The sequence below is a fragment of the Falco punctatus genome, assembly GCF_963210335.1.
Source record: "Falco punctatus genome assembly, chromosome: 8".
NCBI classification, from domain to species: Eukaryota; Metazoa; Chordata; class Aves; order Falconiformes; family Falconidae; genus Falco; species Falco punctatus.
This window is the reverse complement of record NC_137588.1, coordinates 47,882,743-47,902,121: the sequence shown is the minus strand read 5'-3', so window position 1 is coordinate 47,902,121 and position 19,379 is coordinate 47,882,743. Positions and strand designations below refer to the sequence as shown.

General features: G+C 35.6%; 2 protein-coding genes across 4 annotated transcripts in view; one reads left to right on the top strand and one right to left on the bottom strand.

Annotated features, from left to right (window-relative positions):
* INSYN2B (inhibitory synaptic factor family member 2B) overlaps positions 1-4,613 on the bottom strand; it is a 45,537-nt gene extending 40,924 nt beyond the window's left edge. Inside the window, exon 1 of one of the 2 annotated variants that reach the window (XM_080399978.1) lies at positions 3,293-4,613. The gene's annotated coding sequence lies outside the window, so the exon portion shown is untranslated. The remainder of the gene's footprint in view (positions 1-3,292) is intronic. The other variant, XM_080399979.1, reaches the window with a different exon arrangement.
* DOCK2 (dedicator of cytokinesis 2) overlaps positions 1-19,379 on the top strand; it is a 197,745-nt gene that overhangs the window by 115,511 nt on the left and 62,855 nt on the right. For both annotated transcript variants that reach the window (XM_080399958.1, XM_080399959.1), the window contains exons 28-29: positions 4,620-4,718; positions 6,537-6,631. In XM_080399958.1, the coding sequence (XP_080256084.1) occupies positions 4,620-4,718; positions 6,537-6,631 (194 nt within the window). The remainder of the gene's footprint in view (positions 1-4,619; positions 4,719-6,536; positions 6,632-19,379) is intronic.

Below are 19,379 nucleotides of genomic sequence, written 5' to 3'. Positions count from 1 at the left end.
ATTTTTGCACTTTTACAGCTATAGAAACAGTACATTTCAGAACAGCACATGCGTTGGCAGTGACATCTCTTTATGGAGAATAAACAGAACTACTACATTAGCAGTTCACATTCTGCTTATTTTTTCATTTCAGATAGCTATTGTTTAGTGTTTGCATATTATGATCAAGATGTTTGTGCTAACGTCTACATATGCCATGGTTCTCAAGGTTTAATGTGGTTTTCTGAGGAACTGACTTCAACCACTGTGGTTCTTCATGATGTCACTGAGCACCTTCCATACTTTTCTGGTAATTGTGTTGCTCTTTAGCTCATGACACTAAACAGGTGTGATGACTCCATAATTCTGTGAAGGCATTTTTTGGGAGGCTTTGTCAACTGTGGGCTTGTGCTACAACATAAATATTGATGATTTTTAACATTAGATTGAAAGAGTTGATGGGTTAGCTTTTCTGTAGTTACATTAAAGATAAAGTATTTCTGATTTTCTTCCTCCAGAAAGATTTTTGCACTTCTTTCTGAACAGCGGGGTGGGGGAAAAAAAAAAAGTGTTGCCTGCAGAAATTCTTGGTCACTCTTTTTATGTGTACCATCTTTATATTTACTGTCACTAATGTATGATGAGTTTTGAAACTTCTAGGTTAACAGGAAAGGGAGTTCAGAATTAAATCTCATCTATGTAGTGCGATCACTTCATACACCATAAAAATGTTGGATCTTCTGGGTAAGATTCTTTGCCCAACACAGAAAACTGTGCATTAACCAAATGTAAACCATCGTTAGTGGATATAGGGCTACAGAGTGTCAGGATGGTGGTATATAAAGGAGTCACCTTAACTGTGAAGGTAAGTAAAATGAGAATTTCTGACATCCAATATTCTGCTAAAATGGAGACATAGAAACTACATCATCTTTGGTCTTCAGAAGTCTTTGAATTATTAGGAATTAGTCATGTTTCTAATTTTTCTGCTTTTTAATGACGTACATGTGGTTATGTATTTACACTCAAGGCTCTATGTTGGTAAAGCACTCTATTAATGAGGATAAATGTTACTTAAGTGAAATAAATATCCTCCTTAGTCCTTCCAGAAGTACACTTGCATGAAGATTACCCACCCTACAGCCACTGACATACTTCTACTAGATTAGAATCAGTGTAGCTGCATTCTACGTTATTTCTGATGCTGTTTGTTTTTCCAGCACATTTGCTTTATTTATTCTTGTGGTGCTAGTATTATCTGAAGTTACTACGGCAACCTGTCACCATCTGCTATTATAAAGTATGCTGGGATTTAGTTGCTAGGTGTTGAAGTTTGTCATCTTACTCATATGACCCTAATGTTTTTCAGATGTTTCTTTTCCTGTACATGTTGCACCCACAGCTAATATGCACTTTAACAACAGTGGAAAAGATTCTGCATTCTTTCTGCTTGACCTCAGAAAGCTCTATTTGTTTTACAGAATACATCTATGATCCCTTTTGACGTATTTCATAGGTAGTCGATCAAAGCAGCATTTCTTTGCCACTATTTTGCTGAGTTTATACTAAAGGTAGTCAACATTATAGTTCATTTTCTTTTCATATTAATTACCCTTTTTTAAAGTGGACGGGGAGTTTGAATGTTTCCTGAGACATTTTCTCCCCTCTCTCATTTTCATTTGACTACCTATTTACTAGTATTCCTGCTCCCAATAGATGTCTAATGTTCATACTATCAATTTCCTTATTTATTTACATATCACTTGAAAGTCTTTCAGCCAATTGTTTAATTAAAAAAATACAACTCAGTGCTGTTTCTGTCCAAGGTTCTTTTATATTTAAATGGAAGCTAATGTGTTTAAGTTGTAAAATATATATTTTTATTAGATCTTTTCACGGTAGTGAGTGTATTCAGAGTTATTTCTGTTCATTTTTCTATTAGTATTATCTCATCAGTCATGTTTACTTTGATACATATATTTTTTTATACAGTTGACCTAGTTCTAATCAACCTTTTTTGCTGTAATTTACAGAATAAATCCTAACAAGCAGAAGCACAGCTTAAATGACTTTTTAGGATTCTGTCTGAAGAACTTCACCTTCTTGTGCCATAACCTTTTCTATATTACTATTCAATCCCTACATACAATGCTTGACTTAATGAATTTTTGAATCATAATCATGAGACTGTTGTGTTTGTAGGTAGTGCTTGAATCTGAATTTCTTCTGTTCATCTAGTGAGCATGCAGTCTGCAAAATGTAATAGATCGCTCCTCTGTAGAACTTACTGTATTTTCAAGCAGTTTGTGTGCTTTTTGCACGTTCTAGTAAGAGGTACTTAAACAGCACAGGAGAATTTAAGTGAATATATAGAGCTAGTTGCAGATTTGATCACACCTCTTTATAGTTCTATATCACACTTCAGTTCCACCAGTGAGAATGGAAGTGCTGAGAGTGCATGAGTACTTCAAAGATCTGAGGCTGCATCTGAGAAGTGAATCTTTATTGCTGGCATTTGGGGATCAGGAGGGAGGGGCAAGCTTTTAACCTATAAAGAAGCTAGCAGTTAATTTCTAATAGTTGAGACTGCTGGCAAGAAAATTAGTAAAGATCAAACAATATTTGTGTATTTCTCTGCTTTACAGTTGCATGGAAATGATGCAAGAAGTTTTTGTTGCAAACCAGCTTTACTGTCACCTTTTTTCTGTATCATTCAGTCCCACTGATGTGAATTTGACAGGTTTGGTGCGAGGTACTGACCAGCAATATCTGTTCTTTCCTTATGGCTCTCTTTGGTAATCAAGGCATATCATCTGTTCATTTTAAAATCACCATACACAGTTACTAAGAATAGGCATTCATGCTGTACCGTAATCACAGATATAGCTAGACACATTTTAGAAGTTGGTTTCAACAAAAGAGATAACCTTCTGAAAGTATGCCTTTAAGCATCATAATACATCTTTTCAGTGCTTGTGAAGGAATGCTGCTTATTTAAAGAAGTGATTATCTAACATGAGTGTAGAAAGGCATTCTGTGGTGAATGTTTAACTACTAAAAATACAAGCTGCTTTTCATGTACAATTCTCTAAGTTCTCTCAGTAATCCTTTTTTCAAAATCAAGACATCAGAAGAAAACCCCACACAATTTCATTACTGAATCCTTTTCAATTCATTATTACTTTCAGCTATACATTTAATATCACAGAAAATATTAGTCTGATCCCTAACTGTAAAAGTAAACTACTACAGCAGGAAAACCAGCATTTCTTTTTAGAAGAGCATCAGTACCCGAGAACACACGATTCCTTACCTGAAAGCTTTCGATTTACCTGCAGAAAATGTGTCTTCTTAGCCTTAAAAAGTAGGCAAGCCTCTCACTAGCACTAATGTGACTCCAAAAGAAGGGATAATAGGTCCTTTATATTGGAATTTTCACTGTTTATATGCAAGAAGTGTGCTGGGTCTGCTCACGTAGGAATAAATAAATTAAAAAAAAGGCAGTACAAACTGAACAGCAGCTAACATGTGAAAGTGAAAGACCTCTAGTGGTCGTAACCTGAAGTTAAAGGCGGCTGCCTTTCTCGAAGGGGTAGACAAAATGGTTGGGTACGACAAACTGCAGCTGATACTTCGGTAACGTGTGCCTTAGTTGCCGTTCTGATGTAACAGAAGTATAAAGTGAATCAGAGTTAAACAGAGAACCTGTTCAGTACCAGGTGGAAATTAAATTCTGGTCGGAGGGGCTGGTGACTCCTTTGTATCTATTCTAAACCACTAGGATGAAAAGATCCAAGTAAATCTAGAAAATTGTTTTGCATGCTCCTGTACTTAATAGTCTCTTATTTTAATAAAATCCAAGTATTTAAAACAGGTTCATGTTTAAAACAACAATTATAACTTCAGCAAACTAAAAAAGCAGCAATAAGGAGGATTCTTCGCTGTCTTAAAGGGAAACTGCAAATCATTAAGCTCACTGTTAGTACTCGAGAGATAAATGTCTTTTTCACTTTCAGTGAATTACAGTGAAAACCTAGGATTATAAATAATTCTATAACTTTCAGGATTTTTACTTAGGGATTGAAAAACATAAAATATCTCCTTTTGTGGAAGTTCGAAAGAAGTTTTGAGAGATGAAAGTAACACTATTGTACAGAAGTTTTACGGAGTTCTGTATAGCTAATTAAATGTGTGCAGAATGTAAAAAATAATTTCTTGCACTATATCTTCCTGTGGATGGTCTGTGTTTCTAGAATGATTAGACAATTTTGATGCTGGTATATTTTCTTCCTAAGAACTCCTAATGGAAGAATTCTAGAGAACATCACATGCCTTTTAGAAGTCTCAAGGTAATACTGAGTTGTACTTTATATATGGTTTTCTTATCACAACGTGTGTTTCCACGCAGCGTTTCATAAATTGTGCAACGTTCTCACCAGAGTCTACCCCTTGCTAAGGGTAGTTTTTGATTGTCCTTGGTATATTTCTTTCATCTGAGCTTGCAAAAGCTTGAATGTTATTTCAGGTTTATTCACATAAAAGGATTTCTTAGTCATTCAGAGCACTTCAACTTTAGAAAGAATACAATCCAATATTTTAAGTAATCTACACATGTTGATTTCTGTCTGGTTTTCTTTCAGAGTCATTTTGTGGCATGCATGACGGCAATCTTAAACCAGATGACCAATCAGCATTATTCAGTTTACATTGAAACTTTTCAGACAAGTTCAGAACTAGTGGTGAGTACAAAATAATTCTGGAGATGATAAGTAGTTTGCAGTATTTTATTTCTTGTGGAAAATTCATGGTACTGTTCTGGCGTGTCTTGTCTTATTCTTCTTGGAGTGCAGTTTGTTTCTGCATGTTTTCTGCATCTATGTCATTGTGTTGCTTCTGTCTTGTAACAGTGACTTTCGACAATAATACTGTAATCAGAAATTTGGAAAGACATAAATATCTCTGTTGTTGACCCTAGCGCTGAGGTGATAATATAATAATCAATAATAATTAATGGGATCTTTATCTTACAATATTCTGAGGAGAGGGAAAAAAAACCACAACAAAAAACCCCACCAAAACAAAAAAACCCGCACATACCCCCTGAAAAAAAACAACCCAACAGCAAAACCAACCCTCAACTAATTGAACCTTCCCTCCCCACTTTGTACGTGGTGATTAATTTCCACTTTTCGTTTTCACTATTCAGTCTATTCATGGTCCAAATAATGTTGTATGCTAAATGCAGTAAATGCCTTATTGCTTCAGTGCATCCTTTTATGAGAGTTGTTTCTGGCATCATTTTATGATACTTGTGGTATATTCTAGCTTGTACCAGTGGTCTCTAGACCAATATTCTTGAATGTTTCAGTAGTCCTATGTCTGTCCTTTTACATTCCTGATATAACTCTGAAATAAGTCTGGGTATTGGCAAAGGTTTTGATTGCACCATCTACAGTTTGTCTATGGAGGTAATATTTTCAACTGGCAAGATTTGTCCATTTTCCTTTCTTTACTAAAGTCAAAGTGGTAGCTTTTGCAATTCTTCATGTGCTTTAGCTTACTTGAGAATGTAACAATATTTTAACATAATTTCAGCTTCCAGGCAGATTTGGTACTTGGTCCTAGAAGTTTTAGTAATCCTTAAATTACTTTAAGTTTTGCAGAGGAGAAAGAAAAGAAAAAAGAAAAAAAAAAAAAAGACATCAATATATTCAATGGGTTTTGCTGTTTTTAAAGGCATTGGTTTGCTGTGTTTCTCTTTTTTTTTTTTTTTTTTTTTTTTTCCATACTGTAAGTATATGTCAGTGAAGATGACAAAGATTTGTTTTCAAATAGTGCTGTGGAGATCTATTCTTCACTTGGTGCTCTATGTAACATGACAAGAAAGAGTACAAACTTCACAGAGACCTGCTTGTGAGGTCTTGGTAATAGATAATGACAGCGTGGTAGTTTTTCAGACTTCTAGATGACTTGCTCAGAAGTCAAGGGTAAAGGTAAGGGTAAAACTGCCTATATGTGCTATATATGAAATAGACCTGAAATAATTGTGTTAATCTTCAAGTTCATTGTACAATCATCTCTAAATACTTCTAGGAAAATAAGTACCGTTTGTTTTGTTTGACAACTTCCTGGCAGTGCTTTCAATTTTTAATTTCAAATACTAAATTTGGACTGAATGGACTAATTAAGAAATCCTTTCTTTTTCAAATCTATTATTTTTTTATGCACAGCGAGCATATGCATTTTATGCATAGCATTTTGCTAATTAATAAAAAATTCATCAGCTTTTCTTCAAAGTACAATAACTTTTTCCATTCATTTGTGAGTTATCTTTTCTTAAGAGCCCAATGTAATGACTTTAGCTTTCATTTGGAATCTGAGACTGTTGTTTTACAGTACTTCAGTTTCAAACTTGGGCTTACTGATGCCACCAGGAATTTGTCCATTGACTTCACTGGGAGCAAAGGGGAGCCCTCCATCTCAGTTCTTCAATCGCAGCAGAAACACTTGAACTCTGTGTTGCACAGTCACAGACTTACTGTATTTTGTTCTTCTAGGACTTCTTGATGGAAACATTCATAATGTTCAAAGATCTCATTGGAAAGAATGTTTACCCTTCAGACTGGATGGCAATGAGCATGGTGCAGAACAGGTAAAATGGATCTGGGGGATCAGTATTCATGTTCCATGTGCTTGTGAAAAGTGACTTATTTCATATTGTACAAAAAGTTTTACCATGCAGTCTAAGATGATTATATCATTCCAGTTTGGTGGATGCTGAGCAGATCATCATGTGAAATAATTTTGTGACAACACATTAAATAGCTAGCTGCCTGTGCTTTAAGTCCACTTACAATAGAAAGGCAAGAAAAGAACTATTTAACAGTAAAGCAGAAGTACATAGTTGGTCTTCATGTTGACAGTCAACAGAAGCCCAACTGTAAAAGGCCTGTTTAATCTTAAATGTTTAGTTTCTGCACAAGGTTAGAATGTCCTCACTAATATGTCAGCAAGTTCATTGTAATGCAAAAGTTACAAACAGATTTCTTTCTGAATTGGTATGGTAGCTTCGATTACTAAAAGATTGAATGATAAAGACAAATCTTTGAGCACAACACAGTGTAGGAGGTGGGATCCACAGTGCTTACCTTAGCTCGCATAATTGAGGAAATGTATTGCTATACTACAGATGATTTGGGAGATTCATCATGACTGATTACTTCAAACTCAGGTATATTGACTGCAGATCAAGACAGAACCTAAGCAAAAGTTTAAATAATCAAATTTATCGTGCTACCTATTGTTTGCTCTATGAGAGCTTGCTATTAATAAGAAATCTTTATATTATGAAATTGACTGAAGGAAATGTCTTGTGGACATAAACTGCGCAGATTGTATACCTTTACCCACAGCTATAATCTGTCTGTTTTGGTGTCACCATAAATAATGGTGGGATAAACAAAGTATTGCTTGATCTGTTAAGCCACAGGACCACTTTTGGTTTGGTGTTAGGATTGCAAGTAGCTTAAGTGAAATTCCACATCATGTAGATTTTTCTGCTGCCTGAGCTCTTTTCATTTTGTCATTTCCATATCATGTGATACTATATTGGAAAGAAAGACGTGATCTTTGTGCACCTCCACCACTGATAATGACTTTAGACAGCTCACTTGGGCAAGCATATCACAGACTGATTCCTTCAGAGTATCTTTGAAATATTACTTTTTTTCAAAAGGAAGGAGATGTTCTTCCCTTAAGGTGTGAATTCTGTTGTTTATTATGGGTATCAGTTAGAAATTAATGTTTTTGGCAACAAGGAAAGGCTAGTATATAGTGTACAGGATGGGCTGCAAGAGGATTTATTTCCTAATAACTGTTCCCAGCCATTCTGAAGTACTAATTTTTTCTTTTTGTGTCTCTAGTCTATAACAGAGGAAAGCAAGGGAGAGTTGGAGTGAGAATGCAAAGTAAAATACATGGCTGCTCTAAACAGTTAGTTGATTCAATTGGTTTATTTGTGGAACTTTTGGGCAATGAAGAGTTTCCTCAGTATTTGAACATGTAGAAGTTTTACAGGCACCTGCATATGTAGAAGAAATTGAACAAAAAAGTAGCCATGAGCATGTGACCACCTTAACTTGTGTGTGTTGTTGTTTTTTTATTTGCTGGGTTTCCTCCTCTTCATACTTACTGAAGTATACTTACATACTTACATACTTCATGGCTGAAAGCCTCACTGAAAGACATCAGAATTTGGGAAAAATTTAATTTCATTTATATTTTTTAATTTATTTGGATGTTACCTTCTGAATTTGGGGGCTGAATTTATTCTTGCTTTATATTCTCAAAGAAACACTTTGAGTTTACATGCTGGATTGGATTATGAATGAGTATGCTTTTTTTTTTTGAGCAAGACTTCTGTTGGTGAGTTGGATTTTGATCACCTATACTTGTTCACCTATACTATCATTATTTTAGTTTTATAGAAATGGCACTAACATTGAGTTTTCTAGAAGTCACAGAGAGACTAATCTGAGAACTAAGTATCGAAGATGCATAGGTTCCAATTAACTTAGAAGTCCACAGATGGTGTTTGTTTGAAATGTCACAGTTATGTAACTTTACTCTTCCAGTTTTATAATTTTGAGAAGGAAAGAACAGAGGATACTTGATAAGTTGGTAACAGCCTGGAATTGTTTGGTCCCGAGGAGAAGATGAGCTAAGAAGATTTACAGCATTATGATATCAAAGTTTGATATTGAATGCATCTTTTAGCTAGGATTTAAATGGCATGCTGTTAAACGAAAAGGTTTTCTTTTCTGTGTTCCGTGATTCAAAGCAAAGATTATGGTTTTAGTGGGTAGTGATGATGGCAGTGAGGACACAAGTGCCTAAACTTCACTTTCTGTCACTCATGTCCACTCATGTTCATGCAGAGAGATCACTAACCCCTCTTCTGAGGTGGGCAGATACATATATGCTGGTGGATGTGTTCATTCCAGGTAAAAATTTCTAAATTATAGTAGTTTTGCCCAACTTGTTTCTCTGTCTGAGACAATCTTCAGGCTGTAAAGGTAAAATCCAATTCAGTGCACATTCTTACGTTGCTGCTGCTGCAGTTTGCAATTATTTTTAATGTAGCAAGGAATACTCTTAAAAAATATCAGTTTAGTACTGATGTAACCCAACAGTCCTCTATTGCATGTAAGCCTATCAAACCTTTCATATGTAAAACTGTTTCTCTTATCTGGACAGTGCTGTTAACATCTACCTTATGCACAAGTGTAGGATTTTTTTTTATTCTATGGGGGAAGGGGAATTTCAGTCCTTGTTCAAAGAACATGCCTTTGGGGCTTGGGGGTGATGATATGTATGTTGCCTCAGTTACTGACAACAGAAATCCCTTTGTGGTACTGTACATTTGTTGATAATGGCTCCTAATGAGTCTAAACTTTGTGAGATAATTTGGTCCAGGCAGGCTCTGTGCTCTAAACCTTATCCTGCCTGGGACAAATGAAATGAAAATATTTAAAGAACAAAGTCAGCACTAAAATGGAAAGGTTTAGAAGCTATTTAACAGTGCTTCTGTAAACACGTTGCTTACCTAAATTGACTTGGCACTGTTTATAAACTTTGATTGTGTTGCTGTTCCCAAGTTTACGTAAGGAAATGAGTTATTGATCTTACTTTCATGTCTTAATTTTATGTTATATTAACAACTGAGAGGGGAAATTTTTGTTATTAGTCTTTATAGAAATTTGGGTTGGGTTTTTTTTTTTTGCTTGCTTGGGGTTGTTTGAGGGGGCTGGCATTCTATGAAATAAATCAAAGACTGATTTAGATTTCTGGGTTTATTTTATTAACATGCCATAATCCAAACCAGAGAAGTAGCAGAGAAAAAGTCACAAGGGATCAGACTGGGGTCTCTTATAATAATGAGAGAAGAAAATTAAAAAAACCAAACCACCCACAACCAAACAAAACCCGCACAAATTGCTAATGCAGCTAAGGTTTTGCATTCTTAATTCACCTGTTCTGAGCAGGAGGTTACATGCAGGCCTTTTTATGCCCTGAAGGAGGTATTTTACCTTAAGTCTTCCCCTTGTGAATTTGTAAAAATATTAGTTACAGGCTGTAAGGCATGCCTATTGTGTAACCTAGCCAATGGCAGAATGTAGTTGGCACTTCTTCCCTACGGGCATTCAACAAAGCCTGACAGTTTTCCCCAGATAATCTCTTGTATTTTGTGCCTAGCAAGGAAAGTGGGCATTGGAGGAATATTGCTGTAGGATATATCGCAGTACAGAAATGCGAAATCAGAGTACATTTACTTAGAGGCAGAGGAAAGGGATGAGCATAACTAGTACTGCAAGTTTAATCCTGTTTGTGGGTAAAAGGTATTCCTAATAAGCAGGACACTCTAATTGCTCTTATACATAAATAAAGACAGACAGGGCATGTAGGATATTGGGGATATTTCTACTAAATGTTAGAAGTCTGGGAAAAATGAGAGAATGACTTCTTATAAGGTCCAAAGGAATGGAGAACAGACACATTCATGTCCAGGACAAACTGGTAGGTGAATTGAAAGAATGGGGGTAGAAGCTGAATTGACTAAACTTAGTAAAGTGTTGCCTGTATCAGGATGAAATTATTTAACTCAAATACTTTAAATTACTATTATAAATAACATGCTGTTTGCTCTCAAAGCATGTTCTGATTCCCAAAGCCCATTTGGAGGAGGCAGAAGCTTTGTGTGCTAGACCCATTGAACTGGGACTATTCTATTAGCGACTGAGAATCAAAACGGGGGAATGAACTACTTTTGCCCCTGCCCCCTCCATTAACAGTAAGATGCAAAGAACACTTTTTTGTGGCATGCTAGGTGGGGCAGAACGCTTTGGGAAATAGTAAAATCCTCACTGAGATCATGAGCATGTAATATCTGAGTTATTTTTGTGATCCTCCATGGTAGATTTAATTAACTTTTGTTCTAATGAAGGTTGCTTACTGCACACTTCTTACTAGTTGCTACTGCTTATATGTGCACTTTATTCCACTTACGGGACTTAGACTATTGGCTATTATCTTATTAAAAGCAGTAATTCCTGGGTACATGGCATTTGTGGGGAAATGCTTTGCTGGTTTAGGTAATACCATGTAGTCTGCTTCTCTCTCAGCTGTTCAAAATTTTAATTTAGGGGCACATAATTCCTGCCAGGAAATTTTTGTGCATTATTGTCAACATAAAGTGCATAGGGAGTCAGATTTGCTGAATAGAAGAAATGGTTAGTGGGGTTAGCAACTAAAGGGAAAGTACTCACAGCCCTTCCTTCTGTTCCTTTGGGCTTTGAAATGGTAATTGCTTAGATAGAGTTTCAAATTACTTGATCTTATCATAATTAGCAGCTGGAATCAGTTTTGGTTGGTGTTGGGTCTCAAGTGGCTTAGTTAGCACTTTTATTGTTTGGGTGTCCATCTGAGCTGTTTTTTGAATCTTGTTGACATTATATTTAGGCATTTTAAAACAAAAGGAAACAGTATTTCCCAGTACGTTTCAAGGTCAGATCCTGTTTGCTGAAAAACTAACGTGAGATAACACTGTAGGGTATTTTCTAACACCATTGGTTAGGCTTTTTCTAAAATGTTTTCATTACCTGTATATCTGAGTGTTTTCAGACATCTGTCAGAGTCAAGTGTTCCCCAGCCCTTTTTAAGCCTAACTTGAAAGGTTTAGCGCTGCAGGTATTTGGCAAAAGAGCTGGAAATGTTGCCAATTTTCTTTCATTATCCATACTCGAAATAGCTACTTATTGGCTGAGGAACTGCTTTGTAACACCCTCAAGACCTGGTTCTCATGTAGCTCACGTGTTAGAACGGCATTATCAGTTCAGCAAAATCTCATTATGGCTTCAAATCAGTGCCACCTGCATCCCCAAGCACCTCACCATCTCTCAGAGTGCCAGGAACTGTAGATCCTGTTGGTAATATTAGGCCAGCCAGCAAAATGAGGCAGAATAAGTTCCTGTTTGTCACCTAGCAAGGGACTGTTGGGGATTTCTTTTTAAGAGAAGGACCATAGGGATTCCACACCTGGGTTTTTTTCATAGATCATGAATGACTCTGTTAAACATGACTTCTGAAAAACATGTTTTCCACGCTACACATATGCATATTTCTGCACAACTCTGCCTTTGAATCCCAAAAGTCTTTTCAGAAGTGGCTGCTTGTAGTATTAGTCTGGTGAAATTCAACAAAATGTTGCTTTGTGCATTCTGAGGAGATGGCATTTTGGAAGTTGTAGTCTCAATCTTTTAGTAAGCGCACATAACAAATTCAGTGGCTGTTGGACTGCTTTTTCTTTTAAGCTTTCTGAAGAGAAAGCCTGAACAGCTGGTAGTCACAATTTAAGTGTGTTTTCCAAGAATGATGTTTATAATAGTGTTTGGAAGAGAAAAGCGAAACAAAACACAGTTGGCAGCAAGTAGGAAAACGTGCCTTTTTCAAGCAAGAAGCTTAAGTATTTATGGGAGAGATGTTACAAACTATATTGTTACTACCAACTTGCTAGATTTCGTAGTATCACAGAATATCTCAAGTTGGAAGGAAGAAAAAACCCCAAATTAATCAAAATATTAGAACTGCTGCTCAGTCTTCCATCTATGTGTTGCTGGAAATGAAAGTTTGCAATATTTTCCTTATTTTAGAAATATTTGATATTTTGGTATATGTATTGATGTCAGTAGGTATTGTGACTGTTCACAGACACTAACGGATCTGACTATATTCAAGGTGCACAAATTCAACTGATGAGTGTGCAGTAATATGGTGTTCAATTTGTAACAATTGTGATGTTAAAATCAAGAATACCATGTTAATTATGAAAATAGGAAACAAAATCCTCCTTAACTTTTAATTCTTTGATTATTAATATGAAGTGGCTCTGCTGTCATAGGAAATGTAGAAGAAAACTCAGTTTTACCCTATCCAGCTATGCTTTAACAGTTTGCATAAAACATTGCCTGGCTCATTCTTTGTCTTGCAGAGAATAAAAAAAAAAAAAAAGGTGTTTATTTATTTATTTATTCCTAAGAGGGGAAAAAATAAAATACACATAGTTTAGGTTAGTTTTACTCTTGTTTTTCAAAGATGTATGGAGACTTTAGATTCTAAGGTTGGATGATGGCGTTGTGGTTTGTTTGGCACAAATAAGGGAGAATTTAGATGGCTGATCTGTTGTATACAGCTGACTTCTGCCTTTGATCTCCCTTTCCTCTGGCAACTTTTGACTGGCCTTGGCATACTTGACAGAAATGCAGTTGTTTTTCTTAAGGGCTTGAATTTTCAAGGGGTTGGAATGCATTTACACCTAGGCTTATGGCATATTGTGGAACTTTAATTTTAATATATGGAGAAGTATTTAAGTATAAATGCCTGATGAAAATATTATTTTATGCATGTGTGCACAAGAGGGTAAATGAACTATTATAACAAGTTCAAACAGTTTGTATTGTTCAGTCATTGCATTAATAGTGTGATAAAAAGATGTGTCCTTGGACAGTTTGTGTTTGCTATGAGTCTGAAAGCGTCCTTGCTGAAATGCAATTTCCCTGTTAATATTAAGTCCCTTTCAGAGGCAAAGGACGTTTTATTTATTTATTTTCTTGGTGGAGTATTTGGTATTCAGTGTCTCAGTATTCTCAAATTTTTATCTCCTCTCCATTAAATCTAGGTAACTCTGTTTCCTCATCATCTTTTCCAGTCCCTACAGAAGTCAGTGTTTGTAATAGGGCAAATGGCATAAGATTTGTCCTGGGAAAATGGAATAAGGCAGATAAAGAGAAGAGGCAGTTGTTTCACTGTGGGTTGTAAATTTACTTCCATGGAGAGTTACGCTTCCAGCTGTGGCTGCTATGTCTGACTGAGTCATTTAATGCTTTGCTGTCAGTTCTAAGCCTAGCAGAGGGCATCTCTTCCATCTGTAGGTGTTCGAGTCTCGTTGTGCCTGATGTAACCCCACTTTCCAATCACTTGCATCTTTCCAGCACCAAATACTGCAAGATGTTTATTCTGCACTAACTCTGCATGTTGCTGGTTGTTACCCATGTTGTGGAATTATCTGCTTACCAAGAATCTAAACACTTAATAATGTGGTGACTGCAGCAGGTCATCTGCTCAGCAAGATGGGCTGTTGCATATCACGGTCTTGGTACACAATGGATGCCTATTACGTTTTGATTGCAGGCGTTTAGTCTTTTATCTAAAATGCAGAGAGAAAACATGCTGTGAGGAGGTATCCCTTTCCCACTCCCACTGCAGAGGATCTTGTCTTTCTTGGTATCAGCTGCTAGGATGCTTTTACCTCTAGAGTATAAGGTCTCCTGAACTGAAAGTAAAGTATTCAGTGGAGAGAACAGCTCAACACAGCAAACCAACTTGTTTGATGTTTTCAGAACATCAGTCAGATAAACTGTTATTTTTCCAGATACAGCTTTGACTTGCATACAGAAATCTGTAAGGACCTTTGCTATGTGGCTCATGATGAAATATTTTTTGTTTGTTTTCAGGCGTTGTAATTTTAGTAAAACATTTGAGGATTAAGACAAAGAGTAGTATTTTCCACTCTGTAGAGCATACATGCAAACAAATAAAAAAAAAAAAAAAGAGCAGATTACCCACATAAATTGCTTTAAATATGTCACTACAGAAAAGGCTGAAAATATAAATTCAGGATTCATTATTTTTTATCAGATGTTATAAATGTTATTGAGCATTCTTTCTGTGTTTTCCTTCCTTATGAGTAGCTTTGGCCAACATTTCATATCTTAAGAGATTTTCAGGAAATTAAATATATACAGTATTATCATATGTAACAGTATTTTAAACACTTATTTTTATACTTTTAAACAGCAACATCACAAAATAACACTGCTGGTATATTATGCATTTGCTGTATAATGATCTTTTTTAAAAGTCATTATCTGCTGATTCAATGCAACTTATTCTGTGTTGATACAGTTTTGGCTCTACAGTAATAAACCCCAATGAGCAGCAATTTGACAAAAGCCAGATGCATCTTTGTCTGTACCTGTAATTATAGATTGTATTCTAAGCTTCATAAAAAGCTAGGCTTCCTTAAAGGTAAAGTAATTATGTAGTCTAGACAAAAGGTATTAACTTGCTAAATATTTTTAACAAGAATATCTAGAAAATCAAAAGTACATGTAGTATGTTAAAATATAATGCAGGTATAGGGAAGGAATTTCAAATACAGAAAGCTTATGTAATGGGGGAAAGAAAAAGTAAGCCCAAATACTACATTTTACCTTTAAAGCTTTACGGTGAGATTCTGAATAAAATACAGAGCCACTTAAAAACCAAACCAAAACAAAAACAAACAAACACAAAACAAAAAAAAAACAAACCCTGAGACAGCATTATCCACAGGGTTATCAATTAGTTTCATGTACTTCAATTTAAATCCTTTGATATATGAAATAGTAAAAGTATGTCTAGAAATACATCCTGGAAACATCCATGAAAATATGTTTACCAAAGTATCAGCTCCTCAGCATTCTTAGGTATATACAGATGAAGACAAAATGATAGGTACAAATATTACAGTAAGGGTAAATTAGTGTCAACAGATGAAAACCAAAAATCAGTGGAAGAATGGGGAAGTAATTTTGCAATATCAATTCAAACGTCCTTCAAAAGTGAAGGCCATGAGAGTTTTTATTAGTACACGGCATCCTGATATAGCCACGTTAGGTCACTACATTCATGTACACCAGTTGGGTTTCAGTTTTGTATCTTATTCCCTTGATCTAGCGCTAAAGGCACAATGCGATTTTTAATTTTTTTAATTCATAATATTTCTACTGTGCAAACAATAAGCTGAAATGCACAAAGAAGGAGAATAGACTGAAAAGAGAAGATACAACATATGGAAAGTTACTGAAAATACCTTTCAAACCAAGTTACTCGTATCACAGTCCATTATGACAGCTTTCTATACAATTTGTTTCAAGCAATTAAGTTTCTTAAAGCATGCTAAACATCCCATTTTCAAAAGTTTGGCATAATTCTGTACCAAATACACAATTTTGAGAATGTATTCTGATTCCTTAAATGGGAGATAAGCAGTCTTTAAAACATGTTTTAGGTAGATGCTGAAGGAAAAGCTACATACAAAGAGACTGTTGGCAAAGTCAAGCTCTCAAATGGAAACTTGTATAGCATCAAAGCAATTGCTCATTCTTGTCTTCCTCTAGATGTTGCTTTTGTACAGCTGTCAAATTAGCTCTAATACATTACAGTATGTATTATTTTTGTATGCCTGCCATAGCTACTCGAGACAAATTTTCAAATAATACTAATAAAGAAAATGAGTTGTACATAATAAACAATTTATAACTGAGACAAGAGAAGCTGGATAGCAGTTACTTTTAAGCAGTTATTTTCTGACCATGCTGTTTGGATAAACTCTCTGCCTGTACGCTGAAAAAGAATTCCGGAAAATGACAATTGCTTTATCATTAGAATTCAATCTGAATGGTACAAAAAATTATTCTTCAGTCTGTAGTGATACTGAATTGACACAAGGCAGAAATATGATTAAATTATACTACTTTCTTTGTACCACTGGCCATATTTTTCCAGTTACCATAGAAGTGGATTGCTTCCTAAGTGTTGCCATTATTGTGCTCTTAATAACTAGCTCTCACGTAGCTACAAGGTTTCCATCTTGCATTGCCCTTCATTTTTAAATCAATGATAGCTTGCCACGTTATTAGGAGATAATTTCTGCCATTGCTTTGTAAAGATTTTTGTTATTATCTTTTCACTTATTTTCTCAGGCTTTCTCCTGCTGTTCTATTTTTGTCACTGAACTAGTAAATGTGTATTTCTAATCTCTTCTGTCACACTGATTGCTTGTCCTCTCTTCTGGGTATTTTATATCTCCCAGGTTTAGTTTATAATCACTGATCACTGTTTCAGTCATTGACAGTGATTGGCATTTGGGATTGGGTCTGACCCACTTTGCTAGTCTCCTCTTTATTTAACATGCTGCCTCCTAGCTCTGCACACAAGAAGGAAGAGGAAGGATGACAGAAGCTTACAAGAGAATCAGTTGACTTCAGCTGCATTTCCTTAGTGCTTGCTTCACATTGAAATACCTATCAGGAGTCTTCTGCAAAGCATTTTATGAGGATGCTACTATCAAATCAACATAAATTATGTGGGAGTATTATTTTGGCTCTGCTATTCCCTGCTCCAGATTTCGTATAATTGGCACACTGGCAAGATCATCTCTATTGGAACTCAGAAAATATCTTCAAAATAATAGTCAATGCATCTCCTAGGCTTTGAATGAACTCCCCTCATACATTTCACATCTGCTGAAGTAGAGGGTTCACTGAGGAAAGTGCTGATTGATCAGCCTTTGGGGATAACAAAAAAAAAGCCTGCCAAAGGGAAGCTGGTGTAACTGCTTACTTGAATTTGTGGACCAAATTGTCTGAAGGAAAAGCACGTAGGGTTTGTGGGAAGGAGTTCTGAGTTCTAAAAACTGTCATAGTTTTTCAGATGTGATTTTAAAACAACATATAATCCAGCATTTTAATGGTTTCTTTCAGTAAGAGCTTTCACAACTGCATAGGAAATAATATTATTTTAAAGCTTATCTCTATTTTCTGTGTCTGATTCTTCAGTAGAATTTAGTATTTGGTTAATTTTTTCCACCTGTCATTACATCAGTGTAATCACAACTTTAGAACACATGGCAAATGTGAGTTTGAGTTGATGCTTATAAATACCCAAGTGAATTAATTCAGCCTTTAGGTTGCTATCTGGGTTACTCATCTCAAAGTTGAAGAACTGAACTTCCAGATTTGAGAGTCTTGTGAGCTTGAAAAGACATTGAAGGGCATCTCGTTGCTGTTGTACCACTGATTTAAAAGAATTCATGTGTTAAGAGTCTAAGGAAAGCTCAGTTCATTATTTTGGGAAGGTTTATAATTTAGTCACCTTTCTTAAAATTAAGTTGTGGACCCAGAATTGTTTTATGTCTGAAACTAGGCACAGAAAAAGACCAAAATCCACGTAAAAACGGGCAACGCCAATTTAAGTTTTTCAGGGGGGTTGAGGATTTGGGGGTTTTGTTTTGCCTTGTTTGTTTTTTGTTTTTACTGCAATCATCTCTTTGTTTTATGCTGCAAGGAGCTGATGCACTAATTCTAACTTCTTTACTAAAAATAACGTGGAGTTCCAGATCTATATTTTAGGTTTATCACCTATTTGCACTTCAAAAGCAAGGACAATGTGGAGACCTATTTTACTGTTAAATAGAGTCATCATCTTCTAAGGAATAGCCTTGAAATCCTACTTTGATTAACAGCATGTTGTTTATGACTACAGTTTTTTCTTTGTTCCCTTAGCCCCTCTCCTGTATTTTGTTTGAGGGAGAATCAGTTTGAAGTCAAATTTTTATCTTGAAGTGACACATAAATTTTCAGCTGTCTGTTTTAAATTATTTATCCATGTTACTTAAGGTATTGTTCTATCCCTATTTAGAACATACATCCAAGTATTTGAAATGAAGTACAGTTGCACAGGATTCTGTTAGTTAGGCATTCTTTCAAAACCAAAATTTGAAAGAAATTTCTCTGACAATACGATAAATCGCAGCAGAAGCAGCAGGAAATCTGGAAAGGTAAAGGAGATAGCAGCAGTTGAACCATGGTAATTCTGTTGCTGTCCTAAGCCAGACCCTTGCCTTTTTATGCCCAGATTAAGCCCAGAGACTTTGGTCTTTGATGATCATCCATAAATCTTCAGGCCCAAGAGATTAGTATGAACTGCAAATTAGAAGCATCAGTCCTCATAAACTGAGGAAATACAATGGAAATCATCATAGGTATAAATATTTCAACTATTTTAGATCACAAACTGACGAGAAATTAATTCCATATTAAGTAAAAGGAAAGTTATCTAAAAGAACACATTCGTACCCCTATGTGATGATGAAAATTAAGGGAAAATGTGACAAGACAAAAAAGTTAAACAGAAAAACCACCGAATTACATTATCTGTATGCGACATCAGGATCCTGTCCTTTGGTCACCCCATATCAGTCTAAACTGAGCAGCAATCCTGAAGTGCAGAGGAAAGGTAAGCTCCAATGACCTGTTCTACGAGCAAGGGAAATTAAGTTATATTACAGTGTGACAAGATAACTCCTTTCAGTAATTTTTCTCAATAACTTCAGAATTCAGACAGTTTGTATTGTGTTTCTCTGAGCTGTTCTGGGGCACTCTTTTGCCATCTTTTTTCTACCCACATCTTATCCATTATCTCAGTTAGAATTGATAACTGAATAATTGTGTAAGGAATGATGA